Source organism: Euprymna scolopes, chromosome 24 (genome assembly GCF_053919585.1).
Source record: "Euprymna scolopes isolate OS-2025 chromosome 24, ASM5391958v1, whole genome shotgun sequence".
In the NCBI taxonomy this organism is placed as follows: Eukaryota; Metazoa; Mollusca; class Cephalopoda; order Sepiida; family Sepiolidae; genus Euprymna; species Euprymna scolopes.
In genome coordinates, this window is record NC_136505.1 from 55,009,061 (window position 1) to 55,030,010 (window position 20,950).

At 33.3% G+C, this 20,950-nt stretch overlaps 1 protein-coding gene across 1 annotated transcript in view; it reads right to left on the bottom strand.

The window, feature by feature from the left end:
- Nucleotides 1-20,950, bottom strand: part of LOC145246709 (tetratricopeptide repeat protein 21B-like) — a 1,013,541-nt gene that overhangs the window by 658,226 nt on the left and 334,365 nt on the right. Inside the window, exon 11 of the mRNA XM_080108443.1 lies at nucleotides 20,564-20,661. Within this exon, the coding sequence (XP_079964569.1) occupies nucleotides 20,564-20,661 (98 nt within the window). The remainder of the gene's footprint in view (nucleotides 1-20,563; nucleotides 20,662-20,950) is intronic.

Sequence of the window (20,950 nt, forward strand, 5' to 3'; positions counted from 1 at the left end):
TGAGAAAGTGGCTGTAGAGAAGAGGAGTTTCTTTGACTAGATTCCAAAGTCAAAGGAGAGAATGCTCTGAGCAGTACCTAGCTAGATGTAGAACAGTTCTCGATCAGAAAAATGTTGAAATTATCTTGGAAGCTCAAACCTGTGAAAAGCATGTATTTCTGCACACTTTTTACACAGGATCTATAACGCTCAAAGATTTAGTAAAAGATAGCAATCTACTTTTTGATGCAAGTCTTTGTTAGACCAAACCAAAGCTACCCTCCCCGCGATGTGTACTGTTGATCTAATAAAAATGAAAAATTGCCCTTTAATGTCATCTGGTTTCCAGACACCAAATGTTCTACAAAATTTAAATCTCTATATAATATAGTCTGTGAACCTGAGACTTTCTTATTAAAATGTTACAACTTCTGTTGAGAAATTGTATCTTTTCAACTTGACTGAAAACATTGATTATATACGCTTGTATGTATGTACATACTAATATTCAAACAAATCACATACCGTAAACATGACAGAAAGCAAAGAAGAATAGAAGAGAAAAATGAACAATATATATCGATATATATTGAGACAAGTGTTATTAAAAAGCACGGAATTTTTCTGTTTCAATATTTTCTTTTTTACTTTCTCCAATCTCTGAATAATTTTTTTTTTTTTGTATCCGTGTGTGCTTATGCATGTGTCTGTGCGATACAAATCAATCTAATACTTGCGTCAACCAGACCCAGCCACGGCAACACGTGGCCATGCGGGTACAGCTAGTTATAAATAATCGTGTGTGCATATATTTATCTCTTTATATATATATATATATATATATATATATATATACACACACACACTCGTGAGCAAAAAAGAAAAAAAATGGGCCAAACAAATTTTATACATTTTATTGCACTAAAAGCTATATTGAACAAAGAACAATTAAACAAGGAAACTTAAACGAGACTAATAACACAGAACAAGACATTTACTTTAATAAATGTTTAGGATGGAATCGCATTCCCTTTTGATTTCTTTAAAAGATCAATCCTTTTAGACATACTCTCAACCAAAATGGAACACTGTGAAGAGGAGATGCTATTCCATTCGCTTTGCACAGCTTCCCACAGTTTGTCATTGTTCGAAAAGGTTCTTCCATCCAGTGCACAAGATATTATGGACCAAATATTCTCGATTGGTGTTATATTCCTAAATACTTAGGAAATAAAGACAAACGTGAGTTACACCGAGTGGTATGTGTAATGGGGTTTATTTATAATACAGAAACGTAAGGCTGCTCGCCTAAGGTAAATAGAAGTACATAGTAACAAGTATGGGGAAGAAAGTCTGATAATCAACACGTAAGACTATCCGTCTTACTGCGACTGCTTGTCTGCCGCTGTCTGCCAAACAGTCCAATATATATATACAGTTTGTAACCGGTGTATAGCCAGTTATGTTCCTTCACAACACCTCCCCCTGAAGCTGAAATCTTCCTGATTTTAGCTTAAATACCTCTTCCTTTTAGGGTCAGGGCTTAATCTCCTGGTAACTTTTCTCTTTCTTGCGCTTTTCCTTCTGGTCAGCGTTACCCGGGGTAAAGGTTTCTGTCCAGCCCGTATGGTCGGTTCAGGCGAAATATTCATTGTTTGCGGTACACACGCTGGTTTTGGTATATCAAAAATATCGCACAATGTTTCCATTGGTGTCTCTTCCACATTTGGAGACAGTCTGGGACGTATTTGATTTCTGTGTCTTTTGCAGACAAAACTTAATCCTTGGATGGTATAGACCATGCTCCCAATCCTTTTTTTGATAATACCTTCAACCCACTGATTTCGTCCATTTTGAAAATTTTTGAAATATACATTTTCACCTGGGGAGAAGCACTTGGTATTAAGGTTTTCTTTTTTGAAAACTTTCTTTTTCTCTGGTAGCAGCCTATCGAAGACAGATCTTATCTTTCTTGCAAACATTAGCTCAGCCGGGGAAGAATTGACATTATTATTAGGATTTGGTGTCACCCTGTAAATTGCTAAAAATGTTTGAATACATTGTTCGTCTGTGTCCGTAGTAAGATTTTTCTTAAGTGCCCTTTTAAACGTATCTACAAATTTTTCGGCCAACCCATTCGATCGTGGATGGTACACAGGTGTTGTCATATGTAGAATATTTAGTGAGTCACAGAATTCTTTGAATTCATGAGCAGTAAATGCTGTTCCATTATCGCTCACTAAGGTTTTTGGCACTCCAAAACGGCTAAAAATTACATTAAGCGCACTCACAGTGTTTTTTGCTGTTGGATGTCTAAACTTAAATATTTCTGGCCATTTTGAAAAAGAATCTACAATAATCAAGTAAAAATAACCATTTATAGGTCCCGCATAATCAATATGCAGATGTGACCAGGGTAGGTCCGTCTTTGGCCATGGCGTCGTTTTTACTGGAGGATCTCGAGCTGCTAATTGACATCCTCTGCATGTCTTGACACATTTTTCAACTTCCTTGTCCATACCAGGCCAGTACACATATCCTCTCATAAGGGATTTCATTCTCGAAATGCCCGGATGACCTGTATGAAATTCCTTCAGAATTTTCCTCTGTAACGTTAGTGGAATTACGATCCTCTCACCATACATGAGCACATCTTCACAGATGGAAAAAGGCGTTGTTTGATCTACCTTTTTATTTTTTTTTATCCATCCCAATTGATTTTTCATTTTCTTAATGAAAATGTCATTTACTGCCTCTTTTTTTATTTTTTCGAAAGTTACCGGAAGTTCACGTATCATATTACACATTGAACTTGTACATTCACTTTCGTCTTTAAGCGCAGCAATTACCGTTTCTTCGAAACTTTCGCTTCTTTTAGGGATCAACCGTGATAATGCATCTGCGTGTCCTAACTTTTTTGAGGATACATGTTCCATCTTAAACTGATAGTTTAAGAGGGTTACAGCCCATCGCTGTAATCGATTCGCAGTATGTGTGGGAATGCCTTTCTTTGATCCAAATATGGTAAGTAGGGGTTTATGGTCGGTTTGCAAAATAAAAGATCGTCCATGGAGAAATCGATTGTACTTTGTAATTCCAAATATTATCGACAGCGCCTCTTTTTCAATTTGGCTGTAATTTTTCTCCGCTGCAACCAACGTTCTTGAAGCATGGGCGATAGCTTTTGTCCTACCATCCTCATACTTGTGAAGTAATACAGCGCCAACACCGTAATCACTGGCGTCCGTTGCTAGTATTAGTTCCTTTTCTGGATTGAAATGTGCCAATGCTAAGTCTGACAGTAGACATCTTTTGATATTTTGGAAAGCAGATTCACATTCCTTATTCCAGTTCCATTTAACACCCTTTTTCAGTAACTCGTTAAGAGGAGCTCTTAAATTATGTATGTTAGGGATGTAAATTGCATAGTATTGAACTAATCCCAAAAACGATTTTAATTTTGTCACTGAATCTGGAGCAGGCATCTTTTCAATTGCTTCAGTCCTTTGTGGATCCGGTCTTCGACCCTCTTTGTCGATTATTTGACCTAGATATTTAATTTTTTTCATAAAAAAATCGCATTTTTCTGGGCTCAATTTAAAACCAAATTCCTGTATTCTTTTGAATACTTCTTTTACATGCTTCTTATGATCTTGCAAATTTTCACTTTTAATTAGGATATCGTCAAGGTAGGCCATTGAAAATTCCAACCCTGCCAGCATCGTGTCCATAATTTGCTGGAAAATAGCAGGAGCAACCTTTAATCCAAAAGGAAGCCTCTTTAGCTTAAAAATGCCCTTATGAGTATTTATGCCTAAGTATTTGGAGCATTCATCGCTGATCTTAATTTGCAAGTAAGCATCTGAGAGGTCTATCTTAGAAAAAATTTTTCCTCCGTTAAGCTTAGAGAACAGATCTTCTGCGGACGGAAGGGGATAATTATGGTCCAATAGACAGTCATTTAAACCCGTTGAAAAATCTCCACAGACCCTTATTCTGTTATTTTTTTTCTTTACATACACGGTTGGACTTGCCCAATCTGTGTGGTTAACTTTTTCAATGACTTCCAGTTGTTGAAGTCTATCCAACTCTTTTTCGATTGCGTCCATCGCTGAAAAAGGCACATTCCTTTTAGGTTTGAATACTGGAGTGGCATTTTTCTTTAATTCAAATTTTGCCTCTGTCTTAATACAGAGTCCTAGTCCTTCGGCAAAAACATTGGGAAATTCAGTTTTCAAATCCTTCAGGAAGTCTTCCCTTTGGTTTGCTTTTTCTGCAGTTAAAACGTTACAAAACGAATTTATGGGTTTCTCCCATAAATTAAACAGGACAATCCAATCTACCCCAAACAGGCATGTATTCTTTCCTGGTACGACGTACACTTTGGATTTATGAGTCTGGTTAGCGAATGTCACTTTGCATTTTAATTCTCCCTTGAACTCTAATCTTTTGCCGCACACACTTCTCGCCGTCTTTCTGGTTTTCGTTAATTCAGGTCGACCTATCCTTTTCCATATATCTTCATTTATAATACTAATATCTGCACCGCTATCCAGAAGCAATGTAACCAGATGTCCATTTATCCGAACATCAACATATTTCCGTCTTTCGCAGCTTTTTTCTTTATTCATGCGAAGCGTATTTACATTATCGGTCCCTTGTCTTTTCTTCTGGGCACAGTATGTTCCCTTGTGACCTCTGAGACCACATTCATAACATATTTTGTTCCTAAACCAGCAGGTCTTATTGTTGTGTCTTAAACTACCACAACATTTACACTTTAGCTTTGGGTCTTTGTATCCTTTAAGGATCCTGTGTTCTTGGAACCTGGACTTTCTTGTGGTCCCTTGCCTTTTTACTTGCTGCACCTTAAAAATATTTTTCTCTTCAATGCGAGTGTTGTCTTTCTTTATGTTAATCAGACGTTGACACTCTTCAGTGACTTTTTGCAATGTTATGTTAGGATCCGCCTCCATAATTGTTAGGATCCGTGAACGTATATCTTTGTCCCTTGGTGCTGTGAGACCTTGTACAAAGATTAAACATTTAAATTGGTCTGCGGAAATTTCATTCAATTTAAATGATTCGCATAAACAGTTCACAGTGCAAGCATATTCTAGATAGTCTTCAGCTTCTGCCTTCTGAATGTTCAAACATTTGTATCTAGAGTGAAATAGGCTATCCCTTTTATCAAATATTTTCGACAAGGTACTAATTGTTTCCTCGAACGAAACCTCCTCCGGTTTTTTTGGTAGAATTAGATTTGCATACTTGGTGTTTTCATCAGTACCCAGTTTTTGTAGTAGCAGGGTAACTTTTTCCTCATCGGTCCAGTCTAAACATCTTTTCGTAAAAATTGTTTCGTATCTTCTGTAGTATGCAGGGAAAGTAACACCAGTATCCGGGGAGTAACGAAATTCCGTTAGTGAATTTGAAATACCCTCGGCAGAAAAATTAGTCTTCTTCCCGGTCGACGTTAGAATTAGCTTTTCTAAATTCTTTTGCTGTGTCGACATTTGTCGTTGTAGTATGTTTGTTTGTTCTTGTTGTGCCTCTAAAGTTTTTTGTGTTCTTTCTTGTTGTTGTTGCAGCTGTTGCTGTAGCTGTTGTTGTTGAATTTGTTGTTGTTGTTGTTGTTGCGCTAAAAATTGTTGAGTCATTTTTGTCTGTTCCTGGATGCTAAGGGCTAGAGCCTTAGTTAACTCTGCTAATTGTTCCATGTTAGCTTCTAGTACAAAAATGTCTTTTCGAATTCTACACAATAATTCCAAAGAAAAATCGTAAATTTACGTATATCGTAAATTAGTAGCAATATGCAGACACAACACGTTTCAACAAAGTTCATCCATAGTAATTCAACAGGCTTTGTAAAATAATTCTTTTTTTTTTTTTTTTTTTTTTTTCAACAACGTAAGTTCATACACAAAATATTTCTTACTTCCCACGACAAATAGTTCCAATTATTTATATAAAGGCAATAACAAACAATTAATTTTCCAAAAAAAAAAATATATATGGCTGCCGTTCCCACGTGGCATAAAATGGTACAATAGTCGTTGTATTTATATTTTTTCTTTCGAAACTCGTAATCCTTTAGTGTAGTTTCGAATTCAACTTGCGACCATTTTTTTTTTTTTTTTTTTTTTTTACTTGTCAAAATAAATATAAATTCCACTTTACCTTGAACATGTTTCTATAATTTCTTGTGAGTTCTTTACGAAGAAAAATCCGTACTTTTCGCTACTTTAGGTAGGAAAAATTTTTAAATTCATTGACGCACGTGGTCAAAAATCCTTGTGTAGTTTGTTTTTTTCGTAAAACAAAAAATCCTTGCCTTGTACACAGTCCTTGGTACGGTAATTTATCTCTGTTAAGAGAAAGAACATCCTTTCGTCGCCATTGTTATATTCCTAAATACTTAGGAAATAAAGACAAACGTGAGTTACACCGAGTGGTATGTGTAATGGGGTTTATTTATAATACAGAAACGTAAGGCTGCTCGCCTAAGGTAAATAGAAGTACATAGTAACAAGTATGGGGAAGAAAGTCTGATAATCAACACGTAAGACTATCCGTCTTACTGCGACTGCTTGTCTGCCGCTGTCTGCCGCTGTCTGCCAAACAGTCCAATATATATATACAGTTTGTAACCGGTGTATAGCCAGTTATGTTCCTTCACAACAATTGGGTTTAAATCAGGGCTTTGACCTGGCCAAAATATCACATTACTTGAATTATCAGAAAACCATTTTCTTGTGACTTTAGCAGTGTGTGCAGGGGCATTATCGTGTTGAAAAATAATATTTTGAGATATCCCCAGCTGCTGGATACTTGGTAACAGTCCTGTTTCTAATATTCGAATGTATTCCTTTGCATTGATTGACTTTTCACATCTAATAATTTCCCCAACTCCTGCTGCAGTAAAAGTTCTCCATACCATTATCTTTCCATTTCCGTGTTTAACTGTTGATTTTATGCAACTTAGTGAAAATCTTTCTCCAGTTCTTCGCTTGTACCGTTCAGGAGCATCAGGGGCATCAATAACAAGACAAAATCTTAATTCATCTGATCAGAAAACATTCCTGAACCAGTCTGTATCTTTCTTGCCATAACACGAGAAAAATCTCTTTCTATCATTGATGTTCTTCTTAGATAAAAATGGCTTCTTTGCACACCTTTTAGAAGAAAATCCCATTTCTATCATTCGTCTAGATATTGTATAGCTAGAAGGAGTATTTCCAACTCCTGTTTTGAATTCTTTGCTATGGTCAACATAAGCTTTCTTTCAATCCTTCAAAACAGTTAATTTAAGCCTGTGGTCGTCCTTCAAAGTGAATACTCCTAAGCGACCAGATCCAGATTTCCCTTTTACCAAGCATTCGATTTCGAACCTCTGACCAATTCGCTTCACTACAGACAGATGTTTTCACATTTTCTTTTCTTAAAATATAAAAAATTTGATTGTAAGTGATTTTTGACTGCCTTAATCCTGCAATTCGGTTTTTTATATCCTCGCCAAGATGCAGTCCTACGATATTTAGGATTAATTTTCCACTTATTATTATATGCTATAGTAATAATGATCTAGAAAATAGAAATTTTCAGTTAAAATTAACAAAAATTCATGGAAAAATATTGAAAAATCGATTTCTTCCTTCTCTCACTCTTGGCCCATTTTTTTTGCTCATGAGTATATATATATATATATATATATATATATTTTCATTCCAGGTTGAAATATATCCAAAAATTAGGAATAATTGAATTTCAACAAGGGTCGTTGATAGTGCTCAATCAAAGAGAGCAAATTATATTGCTTCATGCCAGTCATGGCAAAGTATATTTTCTCTCCTCGAAAATTAAAAATAGTCTTGTACCATTTTTAATTTTTACATTTTTTTGCCTGATGAGATCAATTATGTCTGCACATCGTAGCAAGATATGACTGTGTTTACATAAAGAAAAATAAAAACTATATATATATATAATTAAAGAGTTGTAGTCACTGTCTGTTTTACAAACTCCTTGCTAGGTTTTAAAAATGAACTCTCATAATCCTATATATTCTGAAAGTACATTACCTAAATTTCTTATTTTTATTTTCACCTCAAGCTAGGCATAGTGTCACTTGCGACGTATAGGGCTGTCGGGAGTTGAGCAGAGAGATGTTGGTTCACATTATATTTAAACTTCTGCGGGTTAGTACATCTAGAGACCTCAACAGTGAAGAGACGGGATTTTACTACTTATCGTGTTAGTTGAGAGTATGTACATCGAGAGGACACAAGCACTATGAGTTTATCAGAGTACATTCCATTAATGTACTTCTAAAACAGACACAGCGATGCAACACTGTGACAATAGTGCAGGAGATGTTAGATTTGAGACTCTTTTTGAACCTTTCTTAAGAGTGACAGACTAATGGTAGATGTACTAGCCCAGCTATGGTAACAATACTCCATACATGGGTGAATTCTGACTTTTTAAAGATATAGGATACTCTCTGGTGTCATTTTCTAGCACAGTAGAGAGAGCCCATCTTCTTTAGAGCCTCCTTGGCAATCTCTTCAATGTATTTGTTCCAATCCATGTTGCCTGCAAATGTTAAGCCAAGGAGTTTGAAAAATAACTCTCAGGAAGGGCATTATTTGTCATGGCAATCAGTGGTTGCAAATGTTTTTTGTAGTTGCTAGAGGAAAGATGCTAAGTCTTAGTAGCATTAAATGTTACTATCCACTTACGACCCCATTCCACTGAAGACGGAAGTTATTTTGGTGTTTGAATAAGTATATTTCATTTTGATTAAATGGGATATACACTGTGTGGTCTACATTTATGCAAAAGCACTGTTTTAAAGCAACAAAATTGTCTTGACTTTACTTATCTCCCCACAAGAGCAACAAAAGTCTAGCACAAGGCTTTTAAATGTGGATAATTCTAGCTACTCCCAAGGGGTGCTTATACTTGTGCTACAATTGTAGTATAGCTAAATGCACTAGATATGACTGGATTTGTTTGCTTAGCTGATTTTATACTTTATTCTGTATGCATTACATAACTCTTACCCCTTAAGAAAAGATGAGGAGAGTAATTGCATGTAACCTAATTCAATAATATTGCATTAATAATAATTGTGTGTGGCTGTCTTCATTTGCATACTATTCAATCTGATACTTTTCTTGTTAAACATATTAATGTTCAAGATTCAAAAAGAAGAATTTGTCTCATTAGAAATATATGACCTGAGGAAATACTTGGAAATGTGTGTAAAAGAGAGCTCATTAAATTGTCTGTATTCATAGTTAAGCAATGCAAATTGATATTTCAGCATAATTATCTCTTCTAAAGAATTTGGAATAGTTAAATAAAAAAAATAAAAGCACACACGAAACAAAAAAAAAAGTACAGTGGAAATAATTAAAGTAAGCAAATGTGTACAATGGCGAGTATATATTTTGTGGGGGAGTTGAATTTGTAGAAACTTGAAGTAGTATGAGGTCACGGAAATCTAAAATTGGTAAATACTGTTTCATATTATTTAGATTATTCCCATTGCTACAATATTTTGGACCATAATGGGGTATGATCCCGCATAGTCAGGAGATTCTATTTATAAACGATGCTGCTGGGAACTGACGAATCAAATTAATTCCTGTTCTGGTAAGTGAGGAAGACTAATTACTTTATGTTTTCGAGTTCGATTCCACCTCTCTCTATCTTTTTTTTTTTATTAACGTTCTTTTCCTCCTTCGCTGTTCAAGTTCGAGCCTGCCTGCCTACTACAATCCACTTTTTTTTTTGCTCAACACACACCTCCAAATACCCAGACAATGCTAGGCACCCAGGCTATTAATTAATAAACGCTCAATTTGGACGCAGACATTAGACAATCCAGAGTATTCAAATACTTGGTTGCCTGTTAGTTTATACTTCCCAGACAGTGTCCATCCTCAAGTATCCTTAAAGCGATTTAGTAATTATAATTTTTAATAATTATTCTTTACATAAATATATACATGCATATATATATATATATATAAGTTTTCGTGGCTGGGTTCAAATCTCATAACTAGCAGGAATTGTTATACTGATGATTGCGTAAGCCTGAAACACTAGTGACTGTAGGTATAAACGAATAATTATTACTTAATTATCAAATCCCTTTCAGAATACTTAAGGATGTTCACTGTCTGCAGAATTATTACTAAGCCTTTATGCAATGTTCACGACTTCCACTTGTGCGAACACTTTAGATTGTCATTGTAATCACCCAAATTCTGCGTCGTTTAATAGTTTTTTTAATTCCCTTCCTTCCCAATTACAATTGATAATTGTTTGGTGGCCCTGAGGTAGAGGCTTGGCAAATGGAACAAAAGGTGGCTTTATGGCTGAGTTTGAATTTGTAACGGACTAGGTTATATAAATCCTAATCCTGTTACAAAAGAAAATAATGAAACGAATGGAATGAAGGAAACAAAAACTCAATTGCTGGATAAGATAAACGTGTCGCTTATTTACTGTTGAAAGAATGAATGTTTTAGGTATAACACGTGTTCATGTGAATGTTTTAGGTATAACACGTGTTCATGTCTGCGCGGGTGTAACCATCGTTTGTTGCGGGACTGGTGGTGTAGAAAGAAAAGGAAATGTGTGTTCATCTCACGTTCGGGTCACTATCATTTGTTCGCGCGTGGGAAGAGAAGTGAGTAATGTAGTGGAAATGGAAATGATAGTCCAGCATGTAGACAAAGAAAAGGATAGAGAGTTGACGTCAGTTAAACTGCGCACCATGTTAGCAGTCAGCTACGCGAAGGTATTCTCAGAGACAAGTTGTATATGTAGAGAGAGAAAGAGTGAGAATGTCAATCCAGTTCATGGAGAGAGGAAACGTATAAAGTGTACGTACGGTCTGTTAGCTTTTTGTCCCACATAGTAGCAAGTGGTGTGAGGTGTGGTCCGAAAAGGGGGGGAGCCACTTATTGCTCTTTCTTTTATAGGTGTTTCCGGTGGTCTTTTGTGCATGTGTGGATTTCCTTTGAAAGGGGAGTGACGTTGTCCATCTGTGCGTACATGTGCGTACGTTAGCATGTGTGTGTATACACGTGAATGTGAGTGTATGTACGTGAACGTTAATATATCTACTTGTGTATACATGTGCACGTATGTTTGTGTGTGTGTATGTATATGACAAGTAATATAGCTTGAGATGTGAACTCGTGTTTTTGTGTGAGACTAGAAAAGGCTCGCGCAAATTTCATGACCGGCAGGAATTGTTACCCTACACTGATGATTACATAAGCAAGAAACACTAGTGTCAGTAGGTATAGATGAATAATTATTATTTAATTATATATATATACTTATATATATATATATATATATATATAAGTAGAAAAAGTCAAGATATTGTATGATTAAATTTACAATATTTTATTCAAAACAAGGAATATGAAATAAAGGTGAAAGGTCCATTATTCCATGAAGTTTCAAAGAAAAGCTCTTCTCCTCAGAGAAAAATAAAGTGAGCAAAAGGTAAGTATACATAAGTATCTATTTTTGCTTGTTAGCTCAATTTTTGAAAACATTCGAGAAAGAAAATTGAAAGAAAAATATAAGCTTATAGATAAAATGAAAGGGAATACTCAGCAAAGTTTAAAATTTGTGCATGATTTTTGTTATTATGATTTTATCTGTTCTTTGGGGGGGAGGGGCCAGAGTTTATGTAATTATTAACAGGAAAATTGGTGAAAGTCAAAATGGAATCTGTGCTATTTTTAAATATTATTTTCAAGTTTAATTATGTTCACGGGACTGTAAACCATTCACAAAATTTTGTGGATCCACTTACTGGTGTTTGCACCAACAATAATGAAGCCTATTGGTCTCGTTATTAAAAGAAGATTGAAATGCATATCGGAATCTGTAGGAGAAATGAAATGGTCTCATGTTGATGAGGCCATGTATAGAGAGGCTTATAACATGAAAAGTGAAAAAATATTAGATAATTTTGAAACATTTTTAGAGCATGTTCATGAAAAATATGGTAATTTAACAAAAATCCCAAAAAGCTTTGGGAAAAAACATGTTTTGAACAATTGAAATTTTTATTTTTTATTTTTGAATAAAAAACAATTATTAAAGTAAATTCAGTAGTGTCCTTGTCGAGTAGTTTTTATTTTATTCAAGAAAATAAAAGGTACTCATGCACTTATTGAGCCGTGCTGAAATAATGACACTATTTAGAAAGCCATTCTTAATATGGGGACGTGAGGGTGTTGTGTACCTATTCTGTACTTTCACCTAACAATTTAATAAAAACAGGTATTGTAAAACTTTAATTAAACTTGAAGGTACTATTTAAAAATAGTGCAGATCAATAAGTGCACTAGCACCAAATAACATTTCACTGTGTTTCGATCTACGACATTCCATGAGAGGTATGTAAACGCTTTTTGTTTATCGCCACAAGTGCTAATTTTGACTTCACCAATTTTCCTTTAAAAACCAATTAGAAACTATTCAAACATTGGGCGAGGCACTTAAAACATTAAAAAAATAATGGTAACATAAGTGCATAAGCACCGAATTTTTTTGTTGTTTTATTTTGCTTTGCTTTCATTTTGTTTGTCAAATTCGGTTCAAAAATTAAATAGAAAATAACAAAAGAATACAAAAACAATAATAAGAAAAGGTTATTGTAAAACTTTAATTAAACTTGAAAAATAGCGCAGATTCCATTTTAACTTTTACAAATTTGCCTGTTAATAATTACATAAACTCCGGCAAAAAAAAAAAAAATATATATATCCAAAAAAAACAAAAAAACAAAACATAAAATAATAACAAAAATCGGTGAAGCTTAGATAAGTAGGTCTGGCAGACGAGCTTCGTTCTGACATTTAGGTTAACAACTGGTGAATCTACCGAAAAGTAACCCTTTTGAATGAAGATGGATATAAACAGTATTTTTAAAATTAATTTCTTAATTTTACTTAAAAACAAAATGTAAACATATATAAACGAAATATTTTAAAAAATAATTTCTTGATTTTAAATAAAAATTGATTATAAAGAATTTTTTTTTTAATAACTATTGAAAAATATTGCAAAGTGTTTACATAGCTGGTTCTTTGGGATAATAGGGGCGCCTGAAACCGCGCTTCCAAAACGAAAAAAGGTTTAGTGTTTTTACAAATTTAAAGCGCTTTTTTTTCTTTTTTTTTTTAAGTTTGAAACACACAAGTAGTGGCTAGTTGTTAACTTAGAACAACACGTGCACTGCACATGGGGGAAATTCTCCAGGGTTTAAATGTATTGTAATGCTTTTATGGTGGTCGAAAAACGTTTTTCAGCCGCCATATTACTTCCTATTTATTTGCCTCCCCACAAGGGCAGAGTTAGACACAAGGTTGGTTTTTAATGTAGAGAAGCATTTATTACTAAAAAACGAAATAGTGAAATTTAAAAGCAAGTTAAGCTAAAAGTAAAAAACAAACAAACTTTAATTAAAAGAATTAAAGAAAGAACAAAAATTCAAAGAAATTTCGAAACTCATTAAGATAAATAAAGATTACCTTTAAAGAAGTTAATAAAATTCTTGTACATCATATTAAATATGTTATAAAATGTTCTATGGCGTTTTTATCATAAATTTTTGGCAGCATTAATCTCATTTCAAACAAACAAACAGTTCAACTTAAAAATATAAGAAAATCATAATGAAAGAATCGTAAATCTAAAGTATTTTTTAACGATGCGATTCTGATTCTCCCTAAAATACATGATTCTTACGATTGATGATTCTGATTAATGATCCCACCACTAATATACATTGCTAAAAAGTTTAGATAATATTGAGAAATAAGCAGTGAATGAAAGAACTGATAAAATTAAGAGGCATGAAAAAATGCAAAGGATAGATGCATTAGAAGGATATAAAGAGAATTCAAGTAAAATGATTATTGTCTAATTATAACATGATATAAGGTTAAAAACCGGATTAATTAAGCAGTAAGCATAAAGTGATAAAAGAATGGTAAATAAAAGAGGAAAGGAAATTATAGGTAAAAGGGAAGTTTTAGGTAAGGGTGATATAAGAATTATCAGTTAATGACTCGACGGAGAAGTGAATGGGGGGGGGATAGTTATGTAATTTCGAATTGCTATACTTGTATTTTTTTCTGTTTGCAGCTTAAAATTAATTCGTTTTTAGAATTAATAATGTTACTACTTTCAGATAAAGTGTTTGAAGGCTATTACAATACAGTCTTGTGTGGGAACACCATGGACACAAGTTAATAAAGTAAAGGAATAATGATAATATGGGCAGAATTTCAATAATTTTCAATTATGATAAATTTATTTACCAACATAATGTGCAATACAAGATAGTAGGCATTGTGAATTTTGTCAAGGGAGAAACAGAAAAACAGTGTGTACAACTATTCGGATGGGGTTTTCATGTTTATATTGGTGGCCAGAAGTCGGAAGTAGATGTTAATTGTGCTGCTGGGCAGGTTTGCATATTTGTTAAATCAATTTTCAAAATATGAATCACAATAGTGTTAAATATTGTTGGAAATTATTATAACCTCTTTTTACATTAATGATTAATGTTGTTGCAGGTTTCGTTTATAATCGTTCACTTATAAGTGTTTAATATCTAATGTGTGTCTGTGTAGTGTTTACATCCATTTTGTTTAATAAGAGTGTTATAAGAGAGACAACTCATGAATAATTTATTTCCCTGGGGTAATGTTCTATATCTATCTGTGTGTGTATATAGTGTAGCTGCGATTCTATATAACTTTTATATTAATTAAATTATTATATAGTATTACTTAATTCGTTGTCAAGGACATGATAGTAAATTATAATGTTAATTATACAGTTGTGTTATCTGTTATTTATATATATATATATATATATATATATATATATATATATATATATATATATATATATATACACGCATATGTAATGTGTTCGTTACAGTTCAAATCTCTCTCAGAGACCCCCCTCCCCAACAGTCTGGTACTGTTGAAAAGGAACAAAAATAAATAAATGACTCAGGGTTTTTTTTCTGTTTTAGTAAAAGCCATTTATCACCATCACTTTCCAAAAAATGTCAGTTTCTTGTTTTGTCTAAATGCTCATTTCATTTACCATGAGATTAACAACACCCTGCTGTCTTGACACCAGCTTAAAAGTCTCTCATCACCATGGCGCCACCGCAGGTCCACCTCACCGAAGATCATTTTCCTTTTCCCCTCTCTCGTCAGGTGGTGCCTTTTTTCTCCTTTTTTCTTTTCCTCCTGACGCAAGCCTGTGCACATTTGCAAACTTGCATATGCGTTCAAAACAGCTCTGCTGCTGCTGATATATGCATAAGCCGTGCTGATATTTTCCCATGTGCTGTTATGCACTTGGTTACACATACATACTAATCCAAGTATGGTTTGTATGTGCAGTTTAAAATCTAGAGAATCTTTATTGTGATTATATAATGATACTCAATAATAAACGAACCTATTTATATGTGAGAAAAGTTTATTTATGCAAACATCATAGCAACATACTCGATACATGTTTCAATTATAGTTTGATTATGACAAAAATTCACCAAACAACAAAAAATAGGATGAATTACAGCCGTGTTTTAAAATCTCTCCATTTCTCTCTACGCACAATTTATCTTTCTTTTAATAATATTATTTGAACTCACTCCATTTTTTCCTTGTACCCATTTATGAATTATTCCACAAAATTTTGCCTTTTGGATTACTTTAAACTATCTTCCATTAACGCGATTCCTTTGGATTTTACTTGTGTAAATGGAAATTTAATCAACTTTTTTTGGATTTTACCCTTCACCAGACCATCCATTCACGTGAAATCACCTTTTTCTTTCCCCCATTCTCTCTGCTTCACTATTTTTTACCAAGTAAGATCTATGATTTACTCGTAGTTTCATTAAATACTTTTGCAAGCAAAATCCGACCACGCACTTTGCTAATCCCTAACCTCTGATGAGAAGGAAAGTATTTCTTTGAATCTCCGTGGATTAAGGACTATCCACTAATTTTGTGCTTCCTTTTTAAAATTAAATATGTTTTTAACTCTTTTTCAAAGCGTTTTTTAACATGTTTTATTAACTACTTGCTCTTATATATATAACACACACAAACATATACATATACTAGCACGCCGTCCGGCATTGCCCGGTCATAAAATTAAAATATGATATTTTGATGCAGATTTCATATTTATTATTATACTAGCAGTACTCACTAACTGACGTTGCTTAGTGGAAGCGTGCCCCACTTCCTCAAAAAAAAGTTAAAGTGCTGTTGTTGCTGCTCAACCCCTAAACTCCTTTCAGAATAGACACTCCCTCATGGTACAGCTACAGGATTGTCAAGAATGAATGGAGAGAATATTGGTAAACCCCCAACAAATAAATAAATAGCATTGAGGAGAAAAAGAAAAAAATAATGAAGCAGTAGGCATGCCGTGTGGTGAGAGGGGTAACCCCCCCCCCCCCCGGAAAACATCCATTTAATTGTTGAAGCTGTGGTAATGTTGACTGATTAGTTACCGGCCTAGCCTCTTTGCTTAAAAAATAGTTGGTCTCAAAGTTTTATTAAGAAGCAGAAATTTTATTTAAGAACTAAAACAAACATGCCATCCTATCCTAATAGAATGAAACGAAACTTCTTCCATGTATTTATCTTTGATTATTGTTTTTATTAATTACTGCAATAATTTCACTTATCATCATAATCCCCAAAAAATAAAACCTAAATAAAAAATAAAAAGAAACCCAAAAACACAGAAAAAGAAAACACCGCAAAACTAAATGATAGATAAAATTGCTAAGTAATCAGCAATATGTGGTCTGGGCAGGTAAGGTTTGATTGTATATGCATATCAATCATTTTTATGTTCATGCAAAAGTTTATGATTTCAGTAAAAGATTTTATGCTTCAAGTTCTTTATGTGGTATTTGCTGTGTTTGTTTTGTAAAAGAAATTGTTGTTTTGTTTTTTTGGCTTTGCAGAACATCATCAAGTTTTGCAAAAGAAAAGGAGAAAAAAATATGTGATGCATTTTAAGTCAAGATTGGTTGGTTGGTTGTTTTTGGTTTACGGCATATCAACCTTTTTCAGGTTATTTAATGACGAATCTAGTTATTTTGAGGAACGATTTTTAATGGAGTATATTTTTTTTTTTTAAGTCAGATTCTATTTAACCCATAGTTGGGACCCTAACAGGTACTACCACTCCAGGTCAGAGTGGATCTGGGAGCAATGGCAATTAAAGGGTGGCTCCACACTCCCCAAGGCCTGCAAGGTGGGGCCTCACCATCGGATATAGTTTTAGGTCATATCCAGGAAGCAATTATCTTCAGACAGCCTGATCTGGTTACACCAGACTAGATAAGTCTGTATGAATATACGTTTGTCTGTGGGTGAAATTGAAAATTAAAAAAAAAACTCATTCTTGCATCAAGTAAAATGTTTTGTATTACAGGTGTTGTACGAGCATTTCAATAAGATCATTATATATTATAAGTCTTCATTTCTACCGGATATTCATGAACAGCAAAGACATTTTATTTTAACATTTTAGAGAGACATCAGAATGTATCTTCATATTTTTGTATAAGTTTATTTTATAAATAAATATGGAACCCGGCAAAGACTGATAATTTCTAAAAGAGCAGGTACACTGAATTTTTTTACAAGAACTTTATCTTAACTAATATATAATTTTGTGTCAGTAGGATAAATAACTTAGTTTTGAATACGTTACTAATGAAGTTAGGTACAATCCATTGAAAGCGGTCGGTGGTTATATGAGAAAATAAAGCTGTGTACACATTATAAATGTTTCTTTTCTATGTCTTATGTTATACATTAGTACATTAGGGGTAATTTCTAGTTAATAGTTTATTTACTGCACCCATCTGAACTAAAGAAAATCATGATTTAAATGTGTATGTCTCATCTAAATAACTAACGATGAATATCTAATATGGCCGACCAGACGGGTGATCAAAAAGTCAGGTCGAGCTTACCGGAAAACAAAATGAGACCAAATTGACAACTAGCCTTTTTGTTTTTGTTTTTTTTGCTTGAACTTTGTGCTTTTCAGATTATTTTATGTTTTATTTTCTTGGTGGATATTTTTTAGGCCGGGTTTTTTTTTGGGGGGGGGGGAGTTTTTTTTTTTTGCCAGAGATTATAGTTATAGGTAAAAACATTAGAAACACTTCAAACATATGAGAAGGCACTTAAACCATAAAAAATAACGGTAACATAAGTGCATAAACACCAAAATTGTTTTTGTTTTTTGTTTGTTAGTTAAATCCGGCTAAAAAACAATAATAAAAAAAATCCGAAAATCGCAAAGTTCAAGCCAAGTTGAAATTTTTATTTGTTACGTTTGAATAAAAAATAATTATTAAAGCAAAAACAGTCGTGTTCTCGTCGGTAAGTTTTTTTATTATTATTATTATTTAAGAAAATAAAAGGTACTCATTTTTGTTTAGAAGTTGTCAATTTCATTTCGTTTTCCGGTACGCTCAATCTGACTTTTTGATCATCCATCTGGTCAGCCATATTAGATATTCATTTAGATGAGACATACACATTTTAATCATGATTTTCTCTGGTTCAGATGGGTGCAATAAATAACCTTTTAACTCGAAATGACCCCTAATGTACTAATGTATAAAATAAGACACAGAAAAGAAACAGTTGTAATGCATACACAGCTTTATTTTCTCATATAACCACCGTATGCACTCAAAACCCAAATAAAAGATACAAGAGAGATAATCTCTAAAAAGTCTGACTAAATAATTTCAACACACTTTTCCTAAAAGCCTTTATTACCAACCAACTCATTCAAGTAATAGATTGAGAAATATAAAATAAAATGATGGCAGAGTCTTCCAGTAACTTTTCAAACTTACAAAATTGGCTTCTGGTGTCAAATAAGGAAAGAAGGTGGAGCAAGCCACATCGAAATTCCACACACCTGCGACTTTAAAAGGACTTTAAATCATAACTTGAACAGCAGTGAAAAACGAACTGCATCAGGTGGCAATTGACAGTTTCCGAAACAACCTTTTCAAATGCATTCACTTAAGTTGAAGTCTATATTCTCAAGAGAACATTGGATGTCAGTTATCAGTAGGAAAGCTAATTAAAATTCAGTTCTATTTTTACATATGATTTAGGATGATTATAACAGTGCTGTGGGTGCCTGCCTTAGTTATATTTTGCTCAGCCTTTACTTAAAATGTTGTTAGAAAAATTCATGGTGCTTATTCAGGTTGGCAATTTTATAGCGATAAACAAAAATGAAGAAAAACTTTTTTGTACCTACTTGTTACGAAATGAAGATTGTATGTTAAAAAAATCACAAAAATTGATCAAGTAGTTTTTTTTCTATTTAAAAACAAATTTGCCGTTTTTTAACCATAAGTGACAGATGAGGCCAGTTTATCTAGAGAACATAATAAGGAGAGGTAATCAGTGATTATTTTGACAGTTTCCAGTTGCATTAGGGTTGTTTGCCCTTGTCCACTGATTTGTTAATTTCATTTTTTTTTTAAATCATAATTGAAACAGAGTAAAATTTGATTTTCTTGAATAATAAAAAAAAAAAAAATAAAAATAAAAAAACTACTTGATCAAATAACATGGTTTTTGGAATTTTTCATCTTCGTCCCATGACTGGTACGTACAACATACATCTTTTCTGGGTTTTGTTTAATTTTTATTGCCACCATAAGTGCCAATCTGAATAAGCACCAAATTCATTTGTTTTTACCAATAACTAATTAAAAGAAAAAAAATAACTTTCTGGGGTAGTAAAATAATCTAAACATGCTTCCAAGAATCTTAGCAAGAAATTGGATATATGTCTTCCATTTTAGATCTGAAGTGAAAGTCAGTCTGAGAGACTATCAAAACAAGAGACTTCCACAAGGAGAGAGCCATTCATTTTATACTGCCATTGCTCATAAAGTATGATTAAAACCCTATAAACTGATTGGTTAGTTTAATCATGTGATACGGGAAGGATTTGAAGTTTGAATAATCAGCAGATGAGAAAATTTTAAGTAAGGAAACGTCATGTCAGAAAGTGGTGCTTAGACCGATTGTTTCTCCTATGAAAACAAAGATCTAGTCAGAGATAGATTAGTTTGAAAATAATTTTCTAAAGGCTGTTTAAAACATGGCAGTGTGTAAAATGGATGTTTAATCAAATATGATAATGCATCAAAATTAGCTTTATTTTAACAGTTGTGTGTTACTTTATACCAAATAATCACAAAACACTGCTACTATTCATCTACAGTTTTGTTCAAGTGGATAAAAAATAATTAACTTACATATCTTCTTCCTACAAGTATTGATTAGCAAATGGTAAGAAGACAGACAAGTTTTCTTTGATGAAGCGACTGTCAGCAGAAAATTATGGAGTTATAAATAAATACACAAATAGACAATGATTATTATTATAGAAGGAAGGATTAGAATGAAGCAAGATGTCAAGTATTTGAACTTACTGAGGTCTTGCCGATACTCATCTGGATCTCATTAAGAAATTCAAGCTGTTGTGCTGCATCATCCAGTTTATTCTGTATCAGTTGACATTCAATAGTTCCTAGAAAAGGATAAAAAAACAAAGGAAATGGTAAACAAGAGGTGGACTCATCACAGGGGGGGGGTGATAAATGCACAACAAAGACAGAAGGATCAAGATATTAAACACAGAAAGATCTATAGCAGATTGTAGAATGGTTAGATACTAATTAAGTTGATCAACGGAGATAGATATATAATTAATTTATTATGTAAATGTTTATTTAAATATTTTCTACTTGCATAAAATTAAAATATCTATAGACATTCCTTAAAGTCATACAGAAAGTGGATTAAAGCTCAATAGTTTC